At 32.6% G+C, this 20,688-nt stretch overlaps 1 protein-coding gene across 1 annotated transcript; it reads left to right on the forward strand.

The window, feature by feature from the left end:
- Positions 1-4,789: 4,789 nt before the first annotated feature.
- On the forward strand, positions 4,790-20,392 carry LOC148299697 (uncharacterized). Its single transcript, XM_088275803.1, has 10 exons — positions 4,790-4,853; positions 5,286-5,491; positions 6,010-6,165; positions 6,717-6,950; positions 10,922-11,167; positions 12,906-13,134; positions 14,170-14,303; positions 15,798-15,922; positions 17,160-17,285; positions 19,271-20,392. Exons 2-10 carry the CDS (start codon positions 5,305-5,307, stop codon positions 19,277-19,279), a joined length of 1,446 nt encoding a protein of 481 aa, XP_088131929.1. The 5' UTR covers positions 4,790-4,853; positions 5,286-5,304; the 3' UTR covers positions 19,280-20,392.
- The last annotated feature ends 296 nt before the right edge of the window (positions 20,393-20,688 follow it).

The raw sequence follows: 20,688 nt of genomic DNA on the forward strand, positions 1-20,688 counted from the left end.
TTCCTACAAAATAAAATTATTATGTTATACATATATCTAGCATTTTCTTCTTTAAGTTCCCGCAAAAGTCTTTTAATCACATCCCATTTTTATTTATTGAATCTTCTTCTTCAAATCCACTCCCCAGTGGTGCATAGGACACTGCATCATATAAACACAGTGTTATCTCGATCGCTAACACACGAAGGAAAGGTGATCAGCCCTCCGCTTCAGGTACCAGTCCAGGGTAATTGTATTGAATAAGTATTAAAGTGAAAAAATCACTTATATTTATTTGCCCCCCCTCCCTGGGAATCTAACCTGGGGCCTCCAGAACGGTAGTCGAGCGTGCTGACCATTGCACTACGGAGGCGGATGGATTTATTGAATACCTACTCTACGGATTTATTGAATACCTACAGTAATATGTACTGTAAAAGGATACAGAAAATAATGGATAAAATATGCTAAGCTAAATTAACCCTTCACTGCATAGTGTATCAAATTTTTTACATACCCAAAAGTTAGTGTTAAAACGTTCTTTAAAAATATAAGCAACCATTCTTTGTTGTTACTGATTAGATTCATAATTCACGTATATAGTTCACAATTTAGCCAAAAGACGCGCTATGAACGCCAAAATAATAACTTCACTTGTCTTTCGGAGACAAACTGTCAATGAAGTCATGAAGTAAAGGGTTAAATAAAGGCATTTCCATTATGAATGGGGTGGGACCCTTCATCTGATTGAAGTTGCCCCAAAGGACCAACCGATCGGCGATCAATAGTTACCCTGAGAACTCTTGGAGATCCAAAAGACTGACCATATGTCCCAACACACCGTCCCATCATCATACAGAGACCTGAGGTACCCACAGAGGCCCTGGATGCTGATCCATTATTGCCCTAAGTCAACTTATTAGCCAAAGAGCCAAATACAGTGAAACCTCTATCTATCGTTCCTCAAATAATCGTTTTCCCGGATGTGTCGTTTATTTCTTCTACCCGAATGCATTTCATACAAAAATAGATCGCATTTATCGTTTCTCTATCACCATTTTACCGCATTCATCGTTAGAATTACGCTGCATATTTGATATGTTTTAGCTGTTTTTTTTTTACATTCTCCTCAATGTTACATTCGATGACAATATGATAGAAACTATCGAAAGCCTGTGTGACGCAAGGTTGACAGACGCAGCAGGAGAGGTCAATATTGATAAAGAGGAGCTGCTGCCTGTACCTTTATTTTCAGAACCATGCACACTCTTTGAAAGATTGAAAATTTTCTTATACGCACAATGCCGAAAAAAAAAATATTTGCAAAGATGAAAACATACTGTTGACTTACGGAAATAAAACAGTAAAAAAAAAACACATGCTGATCACAGATTATTTAAAATAAAAAATAAACTTTAATATTTTTTGGTTCTGTTCAACTTTGTATTTTTTTTTAAAATAAATACATTTATTTACATCTAAACGTTGTATTCCTCTTATATGTAATTTGAACTTACCAATGGTTATTCAGATTAGTAGGACTGTATCTTCACTCGATAGCATCTCCTTGTGTATAAACTTCTTAATCCCGCTTTCATTGTTTTCCCGCATTCATAGTTAATTTCAATAGGTCCCTTTAAAAACGATAAGAGGTTTCACTGTATAAACATTACAACGATGAATTTTTTCCTTAAGAGCCAAATTTGTTTGCAATTCTAGTACACAAATTTCTAAATAAAGATTTAAATTACAAGAACACTAAAAAAACTTGATTTCACACTCGAAAAGGATTTCATTCATTGAAAGCATAAGCAATAAGGTATGCATAAGAACACTACTTATTGGGCCTCAAGCTAACCTTGCATATAAATCATTGATTTCCTGCAAAAATGTATCAAAAATACTTTTTGATGCAAGAATTAGGATTTTATTTGATAATGAACGCCAACGCTCGTTCCCAAATTACTTTAATTTGGGAACGAGCGTTGGGTTCATTATACAAGTCATCGAAAAATAGTGCCAACATTTAAAATCACTTATAAATATAACTATTACAGATAATTCAATGGTTGAAATGTCAAAAAAAAATCCTAATTAGAGATAATCCAGATTTGTGAACAAGTATTTGGACACATTCAAAATGTAAAGAATATGGGTATGGAAGTCTGGGTATCGACAGTGCTTACGACCTGTCATAGGCTGGTTAAGTGATCACTTTTAACATGTCGCTAGTTAAATTCCAAAGGGCCACAATGTAAAACAAAATTAAACTCTTTATTCCAAAAATGGTATCTAAATCATCAACATTTAATATTCAGAAAAAGACACCCATGATTCTAAATAAAAAGGACATTTCTAACGCTAGAATTTTTTTGCGTTGTGGCATTTAACCAGCGATGTGTAACATTCACCATTCTCCCTATGATCGACAACCACACTACTCAAATATAGTATCAATCTCATGACGTTCCATGCGTTTGTATTAAAAAAAATGTTGCTCATTCCCACACACTTTTTAAAAAAATAATCTTCAATCTAATTTGATTGGTCCACCGTGTGGGGATCATCCTCTCCCTCTCTTTCCCTCCTTTTTTCACTAGTTGTGATCAGTTTTTCACCGATCACAACTAGTCGTTTCAGACTATTCTCGTTGCCACGCGCAACGTGTCCAAAGAACTGGAGAATCCGTCGGGTACAGATATTGGCCAGAGTCAAGCCATCCAAGCGTAGTTCCTGGCGAATGGTCTCATTGGTGCGTCTAGCTGTCCATGGAATTCGGAGCATTCGGAGCTTGAAAATGATAATTACCTTAATTCCTACGCGTAGCTGTTATAAAAATAATTATATCTCTAAAATTAGTCTTCCTATTTAGTTAAATAAAAAGCATATCAAAATAAAAGATTGTTTATAATTTACTGTAATAAAGCAGGACCGTAATAAAGAAGCTTTGTTTCTTTGCAAAAAGCAACTAAGCAAAATCATTATACACATGGAACAAAAGGATTACGTTCGTTCCAAGAGCGGTGACCTGAGATTGTTGAGTTCGCATTTCAGCAGACGTGTTGAAATTCGGACTTTGAATTCAGCTTACCAAGACAATCGAACAATGCCTTCCCCAACCATATAAAAGGGGTATAGCCCGTGCAAAAACATCTTACTCCTCCACCAGGAATGCGACTTGCTCACGCGCCACCTGTCCAACGACATCACGAGACATCCATCTCATTTCTCCACCGGAAGCGTGACCAGCACCATCTCATTCCTCCACTGGGAGAGCGACCAGTACCATATCATTCCTCCGAAGATGTCCATCTCAATTCTACACCAGCGATGTGATTACTACGACCTCTGCGACCAGCACCTTCCTCGGCCTCGGAATTCTCGTACGCCGTCAACTCAGGAACTGTCTCACCTCTTTGTCCACGGACCCTTTGACCGACCTCGAGACATCGATCATTGTTCTCCACCCTTGGTCCAGAATTGCGAGTCACCCACAAACACACCTTGTGTATTGAACTACAATAAATGATACACAACCACACTGGGTTGTCTATCCTCCTCACCACAGCATTATCTACTGAATATGTACATATATATTTTAACCCATCCGCCTACCAGCCGCCAAACGTTGGTGGAAGGTATGTTTTTACATTTGCAAATCAGCCGCAGTTTAAGCCACGCCCCCATCCGTGGTTGTTCATATTATAAATATACTTTTGTGTGATATCTACAAATCAGCAAAGAAAGCTTTTTGTAATGCATTATTTCTTATAATTTTAATACAAATTTATTGACGACACTTGACCAAAGATGTTCCTGTAAGGATAGGATTATCCTTTTGATTGAAATATCAATTAAACTCAGTGAGACATCAAAACTATACATCCCAGGTGTAATGTTTTATAGCGTTATTTTTTCAAGTTTTCATGTTAATTTATCACATTTCTTATCTAGACACACGATAAAATATGTGCATAATAGTTATATGTACCATATTTATTGGTAAAACTGTAAAAGTTATAATTTTATGAGAGAGTTTATTTTTATAACTCGGTCGAATTTGAACGCCCTTGACGCCGCAGCCACGCGCATGGTGTGATTGGTCGGACTGTTGGACCGCACACTAAACATTAAATGTTTAGTGCGCGGTACCTTTTTCTGCATTTAAAGATTATTTCTATGTTTGTTCTCGTTTTATCAGGTGCAAAATATTAACGCCTCCTTGTTTGACAAACCATATCACCTCCCCTCCGGGCGGGGCAACTTTCTTACTTGCGGGGATACATTCAATTAGTGTCTGTATATACATGTTTTGAAAAAAAACAGATATGCGGATGGGTTAAATCCATATTTTAATTCCTATAATTTGTTTTTATTGGAAGGAGAATGAATGACTGCGGGAAAATGCTTTGCAATGGCCGAGGTGAGACTCTCAACCCAGTTGGCCACTTTTCCCGCGGGAGCGCAGAGGAGAATAAAGCAATAATGTGGGATTGCGACATAGACAGAGTGGTGTGGCATTCTATTCTTACTGCCTACCCCTACGAGAAGCAACGTGATGGTTAGTTAGTTAGGAATAAAATATTGTAGCTTGTGATGTATTTCTGGCTATGGAACCGAATCATTTTCCATTTTATTTTTACCCATTTTTAAAATTTAATAAGTGATTTATAAAGATAAAAAAAAGTCACATTAGATTAGTGAAATAATATTATTTCTGGTAATTTTACACTCAAAATCTTTGGTACATACCTATGCAACAGAAATGTTATGATTAATATAGGTTTATCTTTATTGATAAGTTAGTCAGAGTTAGTCTTATCACTAAAAAAAGTTGATAATGCTTTCCGCATAGGTCTTGAAGCAGCAAAAAGGTATGTTGAAAAGTTATTAAATTAAAATTGATTTATTTTTATATTTTATATTTTAAAGTTCAAATTATTGTAGTTTATTTAGAATATAAAGGCACCAATAGATTTGAAAAGAATATGAATGTGAATTATGTTCATTATTGTTTCCATAATACGTATGATGATATCATTTACACAAAAAAAGATAAGTGATTACAGTCATGTAGACTCAGCTATTTGGGCTTGTTCTTTTGTTCACTTATGTTGATAATATAATTATTGAAGTACTGTATTTAGTTACTGTATTAATAGTCATTATGGAAAAAAATATCAAAATTTGACTTATTAATCACAAATTTTCATATCAAAAGTTAATTCATTAATGTTGTATTTACGATATTTCGGTATTTCTGACATATTCTGTATGTCTCCATAAGAATTGTTTTGTTTCTTTAGAAATTGTGATACGGTAAAAATGCTGAAACCCGAAGATGGAGTTGAGTTCAAATTGTTCCTCTGCAGTACTCCCGATGATGACAAACCTGAAGTTAGAATGTGCTCAATGGACAGAGAGGCCGCAATGAAGCTTGCTTCCCTCAAAAAGCAGCTGTGTTCCATTTTTCCCGTAATTAAGAAAACATCTTTCATAGTTTTCTGGAAAGGTGTGTATGGAATCTTCTCATCTTTAACCACTTCACACTCGGTTTTTTTTTAAGAAATTGGTCCAACCTTTTTTTTTTATTGCATTTTATTATGTACTCGTAATTTTGAAACAACGTTTTTTAAAAAGTAAAAACTAATAAACCATCACGCCGCTTCACCGCAGGGGTAGGCAGAGAGAATAGAACGCCACACCACTCTGTCCTCTTCCACGTTCATGCATCTCCTCATACACACCCGCCGATTGTTTCGACTCCTAACCTGACCGCTTACAAGTATTTAACATACCTGATCGTGCCAAGTTTTTCTCGGTCTTCCTCTGTTTTTTTGTATGAAGATATCAAATGTGATCGAGCGCGGACATAACGCCAAGTGAACGCACTCACAGATGAGTGTGCGGATTTAACGTAAAAACTAATCCGCGCTCACCAGTGAGTGCGCGAGTGTGGAGTGGTTAAGGCACATAAAACCATGAATAATATCTGGGTTCAATTCATCATATTTCATGCTTATTTTTCAGATAGTGATGGAGATAAAATACAGATTTTGAGTGACGCAGAATTAATTTTAGCTCTTAACTCTCAACAAAGCGGCCCAAAAAAGCTGTATGTCGCAAAAGGTGATGTTTGCGCTGAAGTACACCTGTTACAAATTTCATTTATGCCTCCAGCTCCAAGTAATTACCTTTTTTATTTTATTTTTTATCATGTATACTTACATATTTTTATGACTACTTAGTAAATATTATACGAACAAGGGTATAATATTTCAAATGCATCTTCGCTTAGTAAATACCACTAAATGAGACACTTGTTTCGATGCATTCCGCATCATTTTCAAACACCCTAAGCTATATATTTGCTGGCTCGTAAGTGGCAAGGACACAAAGTGTTAATTTTGCAATCTGCAGTCCTGCGATTTCTCCCCTCTTTGTTCTGGTCCCATTCCGCACACCTCTCTGCGCATAGTACTGAGTAGTAAGTACATGCGAGGGATGTAGGAAATTTTAAATTACTGTTACGCATTGTTAAATAAATTATTGATTTTTCTCTTTTTTTGCTGCACTGTGTTATTTCAAAATCATGTAAAAAGTTAGTTTGGTGTAGTTCGGATCTAGAAAAACTGTTTTTCTTCTTCAATAACTACAGAAAAATTACTTAATATTATCCACGAATGTATCCACCTATGTATAATATGTATTTAATTTGTTCTCTTTTTAAATTTTAGACCGTACATTTAGTCCGACAATAGAACATACTGGAGTAGTTTGCGATGGTTGTAGGAAGCGCTTTATTAATGGATTTCGCTACAAATGCATCACATGTTCCGACTTCGACTTGTGCTCCACTTGTGAAGGAACCAATAAGCATCCAGAGCATTTTATGATTCGTGTTCCTCTGCCACTGAAATTCTTAAAATTAAAACTACGAAAACGTAAAGAAAATGAAGATGTAAAAATTGGTAAGAGCAGTTAAACATAGTCATTTTATGAGAGGTAAATCTGATGATGACACACTTCCATTGTATTTTTCACTGTACTATTGTATTATCATACCCAATGTGATCATATTTTAGATAAGTTTAAAAATAAAACAGTTTCCATACCTGTAGTTGTTTGGGAGTCAGGTTGTGGTCCCATAGAATTGTCGTGGGCTTCTAATACTGAGGACCATGGTGCAATTCCTTACTCCGCCATAGCTTGACTCCTATATTTTTCAAACAGTAGGCATACTTTCTAGAAAACATTTAAAAAAGAAGCACCTGTGTAGGTAAATAATAAGAACAAAAAATTGTTTTTCTGTCATTAGTTTTTTTTTTTTTTTAAACTACCTTTAATGACCAAATATCATGTGATGTCATATAAAGATGTCCATCCTTAGGGTGAAAGGTTTGAGTGTTTTCACACTATGTTTTACACACTATTTATCTTGATAACGTTTGATTTAAAACTTTTTCAGCTAGATGTAGTACAAGAAAATGATTGATGTTAAATACTTTTACTTTTTTTCTTCTTACTGTGACACTTCACGCTGAAGGTTGGCAATCATAAAGGCAATTTTAATTTTGTCTGCAGTCACTCTTAACAGCCACTTAATGCTATACAGTAGAACCACTTATAAATTTCAAAGCCAGAATATGTCTTCTTCGGATGCTAAGTTTACCTTGAGTGATACATTTAAGGTTTTAATTTAATATTTTTTTGTATAATTATGTTATTATTTTATGATGCTTTACAGGCATATAATAGGTAGCAGTAGTCAATAACCTATTGAAATTTGCTAGTATACATAATTAATGAGAAACCAAAAGAGTAACATATGATCAAAACATTGTATAAAATTAATTAAGGCAAATATATTTTATTAAAATTTGAAACATAGTTTTATTTAAGCATTGTCTGCATTACGAAGAAAGTCATGGGCATTCATGATTCCTCTCAATTTATCAATTTGTTTCTTACAATGTTCTGCAATGTTATTGATAAACGCACATACAGCAGCTATTTAACCTTAGATTACGGGACATTCATAAAATTTACAACGGGCATCCAATCTGTCAGGAGCACCGAGGCAACACATGTAAAGAATGACGTGACAATTAGCATGTATCTTAATTTTTTTACCTTTATTTTAAGTACACATTTTATATTAAGTTCTCAAAAGACATGTTGCACTTATTTTTTTAAATATTTTAGTAAATGTTTTTGGTAAAATGTGAGTTTTTTTATATCGTTGTATATTTTACAATAGTCCCATATTAAGATACGTCGAAACAAGTCCCGTGGTCTAGGGTTAAGTATCCATATTTTCTATAGGATTTTTTCAACCCTTTTTTACACCCAGTGCATAGGGCACTGCATCATAAAAACGCAGTATTATATTGATCGTTAACACACGAAGGAAAGGTAATCAGCCCTCCGCTTCAGGTACCAGTCCAGGGTAATATTGAATAATTATTAGAGTGAAAAAAAGCAACTTAGATCTATATTACCCCTCCCTGGGAATCGAACCCGGGACCTCTAATACGGTAGCCCAGCGTGGGAATTATACAGTGGAAAAAATTAAGAAGCATTTTAAAAAGTAAATACAGTATGCAGCTTTGTGATTTATAATTATTTAAAAAAATTCTTTACATTTCACATCTCATCATTCCATGGTTCATGCATTTATTTGGTTATATTAAAAAATAGGTAAGCTGGGGTTGGTATACAATATACAATATGGTATAAATCTAATTATTGTTTTTATGAATGTCCCACTAGTAGGACCCACAACGAGACATTGATACATTACAACAAAAAAAAACTATTACAAATAATGCAACATAAAATAAAGAAATTTATACAAGATTAAATGCAAGACTAAGCACAGCGAGATATTAACATTTGAATTCATATAAATATTTCAATAAAAAAACATATAAATTTAAATAATAAAAAAATATTAGTGATATATTTAGATGTCTTGTTCCTGTTTGATAATCTACCACATTATACATAAATAAATTGACGTTATTATGATGTTACAACAATAGTAAGAATATTCAGGGTAACAACTGCAAAAGAATTAAGAGGCACTTCTGTTCTGTACATCAAATAAAATGGTACATGGTCACAAGGCCACCCAATCCATTTGCTGGAACATAATATTACTATTGTAAATCAGTAAAAATATAAGGTTAATACTGGTTTACTGGTAATTAATTATAATAATAATACCCTTATCCGCACCCCAATGGTGATAGGGCACTGTATCTTATAAACGCAGTGTTATCTTGATCGTTTTACACATGAAGGAAAGGTGATCAGCCCTCCGCTTCAGGTACCAGTCCATGGTAATATTGAATAAATATTACAGTGAAAAAATTACCTATATTTATTTTTACCCCCCTTGGGAATCGAACCCGGGACCTCCAGAACGGTAGCCGAGCATGCTGACCATTACACTACGGAGGCGGACATTAATTATGAATGTGTCAAAAAGTTTTTAATACGGGACTACAGGCGGACCTAATATTTCACACATTTGACTTTCGCACAATTTGCTATTTCGCACATTTAAAAAAAAAACTTTTTTGGAAAAAAATGTTACAGAACTTACAGGTACTTCATGTTACAGAATTCTCTATGAAGAAAAGAAAAAAAAGTAGAATACAACTAACTCTTGAGAATTTTATTAAGAAAATATAATTTTTATTCAATATATACTTAGTAATTTGTAATAAATACAAATTTCAGTGTACAATTTTTGGTGTTTTTTTTATATTTTTTTTTACATCCCCCTACTTTTGAACATTTAACTTTCACACACATTTTCAGGAACCAATCATGTGCGAAAGTTGAGGTCTGCCTGTATATCGAGATGTATTAGATATTTTGGTTGAGACGATTTTTTTTTAACAAAGGAAAAATGGAAGTCTGCTTACAACCTTAACACACTTTGGATGGTAAGGATATTTTCACCTTCTGCGCCGGCCTCATTTCAAACGCAGAAAGTAAGAAATTATCCATTGTTTTTAAATGAATATTATATACCAATCTCTTTGTTTAAGTCTTAACGTAAATAATAATCAAATCCTGTTGCCAGCAGCCTGCAGGTGTAAAAAATACCATCCAAAATGTGTTAATAGCTCTCAACCCAGCATTGGATGGCACGAGTGATTTCTTCATGCACTGTAATATCTTTATACACACACCTCTAAAAATAGAGGCTTTGCGGCCAGAAAATTGTCAATGGATTCTTCACAAAACACTATTTTCTCCACAAACTCTGGTTTAAATCCTTAGTTCTGTAGGTTCTTAACCCATTTGGTAATGGCTAGCACACAAATCGCTCACTCCTTTCAACAACGTCATATATCAAAAAACTTTTTTAGGCAATCTTTTTAAAGTTTAAGAATACATATAATGAAATGTATTGAAAATAAATATCAAGCCACTTACTGAACTTTTTACTGCGCAACAGATCTTTTTAGGTAAAAGGTTTTTTCTCTTCTATTCGAAAAATATTTAGTAGGTATTTTTAAAAAATAATTGAACAACACCTTTTCTTCAAAATGCAAAAACAACAATTTCTGCCCTGTAGCGGGTAAATATTAAGTTAAAAATATGCGGCTTTTGCTGGCATATAGTACATTTTCTGGGCATTCCATAAACATTCACAACTGAAAATTGACGATTTTTGAAATATGACGTTGAAAAGAGTGAGCGAAATGTGACTATATACAAATGTGTCGAGAGTTTGCCAGTATCCAGGATAAATACTGGATATCAAAAGTATACTTGTTTTGTAATAATTTTCACTTTTTAAGGGAATTCATTTAATAAATGAAAAATTGTAAAATTTCATTCTTTTGGTCAGATGATCGGGTAAGAGAATGAGTATACAGGTTTTCAGTCTGGATTCCACTCACAAATTGTGTTGTTATTTTAGGACATAGCAAAAACACTTCTCAAGTTTTCCATAATGACTTCAACACTGACTTTGACTTAGAGGAGGTGACTAATATGTTCAACAAGCAAACAGAAGTACAAGATCAGGCATTGTGCGATGAGGCAACTACATTATCACCTTCTATTTGTGTTCCTGTTCAAGCCCCTAAAAATATAGGCTCAAAACCTCCAAAAGAACCGGAACCATCTGTTTCACCGACTACATCAGTTGTTGCCCACAATGTATGTAAGTAAACCTTTTATTATTAATTTTATCTCTAGTCATACAAAGGTCATAAATAATACATATATATATATATATATATATATATATATATATATATATATATATATATATATATATATATATATATATATATATATATATATATATATATATATATATATATATATATATATATATATATATATATATATATATATATATATATATATATATATATATATATATATATATATATATATATATATATATATATTTATATATATATATGTATATATATATATATATATATATATATATATATATACATATATATATGTATATACATATATATATATATATATATATATATATATATATATATATATATATATATATATATATATATATTTATATTTATATATATATACATATATATATGTATATACATATATATATATATATATATATATATATATATATATATATATATATATATATATATATATATATATATATATAAATATAAATATATATATATATATATATATATATATATATATATATATATATATATATATATATATATATATATATATATATATATATATATATATATATATATATATATATGTATATACATATATATATGTATATATATATAAATATAATATATATATATATATATATATATATATATATATATATATATATATATATATATATATATATATATATGTATATACATATATATATGTATATATATATATATATATATATATACATATATATATATAAATATATATATATATATATATATATATATATATATATATATATATATATATATATATATATATATATATATATATATATATATATATATATATATATATATATATATATATATATATATATATATATATATATATATATATATATATATATATATATATATATAAATAAAGAGCATAAAATATTTAGGTATACAAGTAGTCAAAAACTTAAAGTGGGATTTGCAAACTGAAAATACTAGATTTTTAAAAAAAAACTTACATCTACATTAAAACCTATGAGCAAAAGCTAAACTGACAGTACACAACGAAGTCCTGGTTCCAAACCTAATATATGGAAGTGAAACATGAAGGTAGATTGAATGTAGTCGAAATGCGAAATAAAACAGTAAAAAACAAATGTTCATCAAAGATTATTTAAAAAAAATAAACTTAAATTTTTTTTTGGTTCTGTTAAATAAATACATTTATTTCCATCTAAAATTTGTACTCTGTTTAGAATTTTAACCTAACCATTGTTATGCAGATAGGGAGGATGGTATCTTATACTCGATTGTATCTTCTTATGTATTTACTTCTTAATCCCGCATCCATTGTTTTCCCGCATTCATGGTTTATTTTAATAGGTCCCTTTAGAAACGATAGATAGAGGTTTCACTGTATTAGATATGTATTATAAATCAAGAGTGTACTGGCAAAAAACATTAACTCGAAAATGTGCAATTTTGACTTAATGATACAGTACTATGAAGTTTTCAACGTTCTATAAACTGGGAAAATACACTAAGTTGTTTGAAATGTCATATTTATGTGGAATTAAAAGAAAATTTAATTTTAAGTTTAATAGCGGGTACTTTATTCAGGCTAAAAGCTTTAAATAACATGGATTTTAAAGTGTACATTTTTTGCCAGTACATATCCACGATATGTTAATTATTGAATACATTGATTTGATTTGTTTGGTTTAGCCATGTCTCGGACGCTCCCGACTAGGTTCACCGAGCAGATGATTACGGGATTCGAGATCCCGGCACGTATCCGGACACTGCACAACCTGGTGATCCAGTATGCCTCGCAGGGCCGCTACGAGGTGGCCGTGCCCCTGTGCAAGCAGGCCATCGACGATCTGGAGAAGACTTCCGGCCACAATCACCCTGACGTGGCCACAATGCTCAATATCCTGGCCCTTGTATACAGGTCAGTGTATACTTACCTACTTATTGTAACTGCAGACAGTTGGTGGAATTCCATTTTTAAGTTTTGGATTGAATTGATTGGATTGAATTCTACATTTATTTACATCTCACTAACACTCTGTGTGTTTGATAATGTCTTAATAAGACGAAACGCGTCACATATTATCATATTTGTATATGTAAATAAAAGTAGAATTCAATCCCATAATCTTGTTTAATTTTGGACATATTGCCCAAAAATTTACACATATCTACTCGTAGTCAGTCAGATCCCGCAGCCCCAATTTCAGCTTTAAAAATAACAGCAGGAGGCGCGTTGAAGACACCTGGGTGAGGACCTATCCGACATCGGATCCATGTCAGTTAAGGAACTCTCACGAGAGGTGGTATCATACTTGATAAATATAGTGAAGGACATTGGTACCTTAAACCAAGCTAGGACCCCAAATGCTGAACCTTCTTCTAGTGGAACGGAAGGCCTGTTGATGACAGTCAACAATCCGGCTTTTCTTGAGGAGTTTCATGTGGTTTTCTCCTAGTAATAAGCAAATGCTGAGATGTTCCTGATCGGCCTACACTAGTTTATTCTTCCTGTTCCTAGCACAGATTAAAATAAAACATGTTCTTAACTAGAAGAAATAAAAATCGACTTATTGATTTAAAACCTTGTACATAATAATGCCTTCTGTCTGCTAATAGTGCCTGTAGCTGAGATATGACCTGCTGACAAATTTTCAGCACAGGACTTCCTGGGCTTGATAACCTGATGCCTTGTAAAAGAAACGCACATGATCGAGGCTCTCGGAGACATGGTACTTGACTTTCCTGACGACTGTTGTGACCATGGGCTTATGTCTTACTGCTAAATTACTGACTAAAATTAATGGTAGTCATTAATTGAAACATCTTATTATTATTATGTTCACACATTCAGAAATTTAGTTGAATTTGAAGAAGATTTTCTCTATTTATGATGCGAGTCACCTCACTGAAATTATTTAAAAAGTTTTATTTTATTTTTATCCGTTTGTTTTAGAGACCAAAACAATTACAAAGAAGCAATCATTTTGTTAAATGACGCCCTTAAGATTCGAGAAGCTACCATCGGAGAAAACCACGTGGCTGTTGCCGCTAACCTTAATAATTTGGCTGCAGCTTATGCAAAACTATGTAAATATATTTATACAATTTTAAAAAATCCCGGTAGAGTTTCACTTGTTAATGGATCAATGAGCTTTCATAAATTTCCACAAAGTTCAGAATTCAAGTCTTCAAACTATCAAATAAATATTCAACTTCAGAATAACATTAACGGCATACATTGAATATATGTAAAAAGGGTGTTGCTACCAACATTTTCACCCTCATTACAAAAATTATTCCTAACACAAATAATCAAGAGGGCATTTTTTTCTGAAATGGTGCTTAATAGGATCGATTCCCACCAATTATAAAATTAATTCATGAAAAATAAACACTTAAATTTTTTTGGACGTTTGTGATCATATTGTATTGTGTTATATTTTTCACAGTAATCCCCATTTTCCGCAGATAACCCTCCAAATGCAGGCTTTGTGGGCTATTTCTTAAAATGAAGTGTGATAGTACTTCTTCTTCTTCTTCTGTTTGTGTCATGTCAGGACCCCCTGATGTCGTCTATCACTTGAAAGTTATTGCCCTTGTCTTAAGCAGCTCTAAACAGCGCCTCGACGGTCCTGATCCCCATTCAATCTTCTATATTCCGGAGCCAGGATATCTGTCTTCTGCCCACACCTCATCGACCCTCTATTTTGTCTTTTATGATCAGGTGCAACAGCTCAAACTTCTCTCCTCTCACATGCCCCAGAAAGCAAACATATTTTTTTACACATATTGTGGAACCTCTCATAACGGACATAATTCGTTCCAGCATCTTGTTCAGCAAAACACTCGTTAAACGATACATTATTTCCCATTTAAATCCATGTAAAATACGATAATGCATTCCATGCTGAAAGAATGTTCAATTTTTTTATTAACATTTATTCAAATAAAATTACTTATAAATTGTTATGGAGTGTAACAACTTAGAATACAATTAAGATTTGAAAAAAAAACCTAAATTACAATATGATTTTGTGACAAATAATTAATTACTTACTAGTATTAATTACTAACCAGAAAACTGTATTTACCGATGCTTCAAATTTGGGGAAAATGTGTCATACCATTGTCATTGAATAAATTTGTAGCACGAATAGCCACCTCCTTATTTTAGGGTGATGCTTCTTAATTTACGATGCAACAGTTTGTCATGCTTTCAGCATTTCTCTTATTGTGCTAGAAGATTGTTACTCAGGTACTTTCTCCTTCTCCATTAATAAGCTCTCCTCCATAACTTCTCGCTGTGAAACACGATGCAACTGCATAAGCTCTTCGGTGATCAGATCTTGACTGTTTTCTTTCACAAGCTCTTCAATATCGTTTTTATCCAACACGAGCCCGGGCGCGGAAGTCCCGCCTCACAAGTGAATGTCGTGAAAATAGGACTTGTCTTTCCTCTATAAGTCGTTTTGTGAAATATCATTCGTTAAGGCAGCAAATTTTTAGATTTTTTTTTATCGTTATGTGAATTACTTGTTATGAGTGGTATTTATTCTCTATTTTTATTTTATTTCTGAACAGGTCAATACAAGGAGGCTGAACCGCTGTGCAGGCGTGCTCTGAAAATCCGCGAAGCCGCCTTAGGAAGCCAGCATCCCGATGTTGCCAAGCAGCTCAATAATTTGGGATTGCTATGCAAATCCCAGGTACTATTTAAAGAAAAATATTTAATTCTCTTCTTTTGGAACAAATACTGATTCCTGTGACATTTTTAACCGATCCTTTCCTGTGTTGTGTAACTAGTGTACTAATTGTTTCTTAATATCTCTTAAATATAATAAATACTGGGTCCAGATTTAAAGTATTTCTCCGTAATATATCTTACACATTAACCCATTACACAACTAATAAAGATGACATAATTTTTTCATACAATTTTGACACATTTTTTATTACAATAACATTCCGACACACAAAAAAAATGGTAAAACATAAAAGCATAATTTTGTTTTATTTATATCATTTTTATGAATAAAGTTATTGTCATTCAGTTTTAAAGTAAAAAGAAAATACTTTAAAGATAAACTGGCAAATCACCGGCTTTGTGAGTCAGTGACAAATTGACTTTAGCCGACGATTTGCCAGATTTGTGTTGCAATGGGTTAGTAATTTTTAATTTTGCGTTTCACAATACACTCGGGCCTCGTATAACACAATTATATGGTTCCTCAAAAACCCGTGTTATAAAAGTTTTGACGTTCATACAAAATTAGGGTTTGCGTTCCGAAAAAAAGTTTATTTGAATACTTATGTATGTACTTTATTTTTTAAAAACAAGCATATTATTTTTTGACATCTCATCAAAGATGAAGAATTATATGGAAGTCTGGGCGTTTACGGGGCTGACGACCGTCATAGGCTGGTTTAAGTGATTACTTTACGTAACATTCACCAATTCTACTCATTGTTGACAACCACACTACTCAAATTCTTGGATGTTCTATATATGTGAACCAATTTTGAAACATTATTCTTGAATCACTAGAACTTCACTAGAGACATCAATTGGTGAGATGAAAAGAAGCTTTTTATTGAGCAGAAACTCTTTTATTAGTATGTAAGGTCCGAATCCTGGATTATAATCACACACATGAGAAACGCCAGAAAACATCATTATCATTTTTATTATTTAGGCTTATAATTTGACCAGATAATTTATTTACAACATTTTGAGTGTGTCCAGCCTATGACGGTCGTCAGCCCCGTATATGCCCAGACTTCCACATTCTTCTTCATCTTTGATGAGATGTCAAAAAATGATATGAAAATAACTCCTGTAATTGGAGATAATCCAGATTTTGTGAACAAGTATTTGGACACACTCAGAATGTGTGTAATTTGTAAGCACAGTAAGGGAAACCTTATTTTTCTTTCAATTTCCAGGGGAAACATAATGAAGCAGAACGCTATTACCGGCGAGCTTTGGAGATCTATGAATCGAAACTTGGTTCCAATGACCTCACTGTTGCTAAAACAAAGAAAAATTTGGACTCCTTATATCGTTTGCAGGTATTTATTTGTAACTTATTTAGTACCTTAGTTCAATAGTCGCATAATCCCTAAGGCTACCTGTATGAAGATAAGGTGATCAGCCCGCTGCTTATGGTTTTTGGATCTAGGAAAGGAATATGTTTCATAGGATACAAATGAAGGACATATCTGCTATATGGGATACGAATTAGAGGAGAAATAGCAGATGAATTGTCCAAATCGAGGTTACGTTCCCGTACTTATATTAGCTGTTATCATTGTTAGCGTCTTATGCTATAAATAAATTACTCCTGGTAGGTATTTATATATGTGAGGCATGTTCTCAGCAGTAAATGTGTTTAGAAAAAAAAAATTTACAATTATGAGTAAAAAAAAAACAGGTATTTGTAAAATTCCAATTACAAAATTTCACATATCGCTCACTCCTTTCAAGAACGTCATAAATCAAAAAACTTGATTTCTCAGGAGAACGTTTCAAAAGTTTAAAAATATAATACTATTTATTAAAAATAAATATCAAGCCAATTATTGAACTTTTTACTGTGCAACAGATCTTTTTAGGTTAAACCTGAAGTTTTTTTTCCATTTGAAAAATAACTAGTTTATTTAAAAAAACAAAATAAACTGTACATTTTCTAAACAATGCAAAAACAGCACTTTCTGCCCTGTAGCGGGTAAATATTAAGTTAAAAATATGCCTCTTTTGCTGGGATAAAGTACATTTTCTGGGCATTCCGAAAACATGCACAACTGAAAATTGATGATTTTTGATTTATGACGTTCTTGAAAGGAGTGAGCGATATGTAATTTAATATAAATACCTGGAAGAGGGACGGGAGGGAGGAAAAGGGGAAATGGGAAAGATTAAAACTCAAGTCCAAGACAAATTATGTGAAAATTTGGAGACAACACAATATATATATCGACTTACTATGTACGCGATCTCAGTGCTGTCAATGTCGAATAGAACATATCAAAATTCCCATTTTCATTATTGATCGATTTTGATAAACGATAAATATAGGAACCTGTTAAGAGTTTGTTCTACTCGTCGGAAGCGCTAAGGTGTCAGTTGTCCTGGTGATCTGACCGGGAACTCTAAAACTTAGGGTGCTTGTACACTAATCGGAATTTTACTGTCCAGCAGAACTACTACGAAGTTTGACAGTTCAGCGTGATCATGTTCACGCGCACCGATCGAGCGCACCGATCCGGAGAAAGACCGACAAGTGCACAAGCCAATCATCCGTTTTTTTTCAGGCTACACCGGGGCGTAAAAAAACCTGACAGTAAAATTTTACCGTCCGGTACTTCAGTTAATGATAAACGGATTATTTGCTTGGATTGGCTTGTACTTTTAGCGGTCTTTCTTCAGATCGCTGCACTTGATTCGATCACGCTAAACTGTCATGGTCGCTTTTATTTGAAAAAAAATTCCGTGTAGAGCACAAGCGGCCTTATACGTTCCAGCAATTCCGATGAATCAATGTATGAGTTTAACAATCTATAAAAGATGATCACATCTGCTGATTTTCTGCGATCACCCAGAAAGTTCATTTTAAAGAAGACCGCAGAGTATACACTACTTGAGTGTTGTCTAGAAGATCTATAATTTAGGTTTTTATAATTTAAAAAAATCTGTTTTGAACTCCTTTAATTCTTCATTTAAAGATTTCATAACCAGGATTCCACACTTGAGATCTATATTCAAGGATGCTCCTAATATAAGCATAATACACGGTTTTCCTAGTATTTATATCTCTAAAAGGTTGTTTTTAAAATAAAACCCAAAGTGCGGTTAGCTTTGGAGATTATGCAGTTTATATGTTTATCAAAGGTCAATTAAGCGTCCAGTATTATGCCCTAATCTTTAGCTTCCGTCCTGTTCTTTAATATGGATCCACTCATAGAGTATTCGCCAAAGTTAAAATCAGAGTGTAAAAAAATGTGTTTAAAATGATATTTCTGAAAATTACTGATAGTTTTTTGTTTACTTCTCACAGGGAAAATAAAAGTCAACAGAAATTCTCCTCAAGCACACTAATGGGAATTCAAAAATACTGATGGTTGAGAGTCCCAACCCTCTTAGGTTCTACTTTTATCAAAGGCAGATATCATCCCTAATATAAAGAAATTATTATTACTATTTTATTCATTGGAATTACTGCTCCTGACACAGTTGTAAATTGATAGATCCATGGTAACATCGCATGGTACCAAACTGTGACAGGTCATCATTAGATTTGACTTTTGAAATGTAATTATAAAGACCATTTTCGTATATCTTTGATCTACCATTGTTATTTTTACTTTTCTCAGAGCATTGCAACTTTTAATGAAATGAAAAATATTTAGTATTTGAGCTTGCAGACTAGACTCTAAGCAGATAAGTTCAGTCAATATTGTAACCAGTCTTTTCATTGGATTTTTTCTTTGTATAAACAAATATTTAGTTCATATTCAACTTTGTCTTATTTTTAAAGGTTTTCTTATATTTTAAAAGTAAAAAAAGTTAATTGCATAAAACCCCATTTATTCTAGTTAGAAATTTTTGGGTACAAAAATTAAAATAAACACTCTCCTTACCCATTCATTGTTTTTTAAAAGTGTTTTATTAACCATACCACAAAGTTATTAATGTTTTTAACATACAATTTATTTTTATTTTTTATTTAGCTAGATATATTGGAAAATATCCTGATATCAAAATAGATTAGTAGATATAAAGCTAAAAATTGTGATATATCAAATTCATAAAGGTATTCAGGAAAAATGATATTAAAAAAACAAAAAATTGGTCTGAAAGGAAGCTCAGGTTGCCGTCATTCAACGGGCACCCAAAGAACATGTGATCTAGATCCTCCTCTTCAAGACGACATTCACACATGGCAGTATCCCGGACATGTATTCTAAGCATTTAAGCACCTTTAACGGTTCTTACATATGATTTGAATCATGAGTAAAAATGAACTTTTAATAACTCAAACTTATACCTGTATTTTATCATGAACATTGAAAATAAACAAAGATATTTGGGTTATTATTTGTTTACATATTCCTTAGTTTTATTTATACATATTTATGATGATATTATAATTCTGTTGATGTTAAATAAACTGATAATTTAACTTTTTGTGATTTTTATTTCATTATAAAAAACTAACTTACTAACCAACACGCCGCTTCTCCGCAGGGGTAGGAGGAGAGAATAGAACGCCACACCCATCTGTCATTGCGAACAAGCTTTGCCTCTTCCATATTCATGCATCTCCTCACACATGCCCCCTGACTATTCCGACTCTTGGTCTGTCCACAATTAAGTAGGTATTTGAAATACTAGGTCATGCCAAGTGATCATCATAAAAAAATTTAACAATAATTTTGTAAATATGTATTGTTCACTTAAATAAAAAAGTAGCAA

The sequence above is a fragment of the Brachycentrus maculatus genome, unplaced genomic scaffold (genome assembly GCF_059751285.1).
Source record: "Brachycentrus maculatus isolate JH-2025_06_01 unplaced genomic scaffold, ASM5975128v1 h1tg000992l, whole genome shotgun sequence".
NCBI lineage: Eukaryota > Metazoa > Arthropoda > Insecta > Trichoptera > Brachycentridae > Brachycentrus > Brachycentrus maculatus.

What these genes read in the sequence shown, in the direction of transcription:
- LOC148299697 (XM_088275803.1), top strand. Translation starts at nt 5,305, where the DNA reads ATGCTGAAACCCGAAGATGGAGTTGAGTTCAAATTGTTCCTCTGCAGT. An exon ending in AGTTGTTGCCCACAATGTAT is followed by an intron (nt 11,168 to 12,905) that starts GTAAGTAAACCT and finishes TGTTTGGTTTAG; the next exon opens with CCATGTCTCGGACGCTCCCG. An exon ending in GATTGCTATGCAAATCCCAG is followed by an intron (nt 15,923 to 17,159) that starts GTACTATTTAAA and finishes TTCAATTTCCAG; the next exon opens with GGGAAACATAATGAAGCAGA.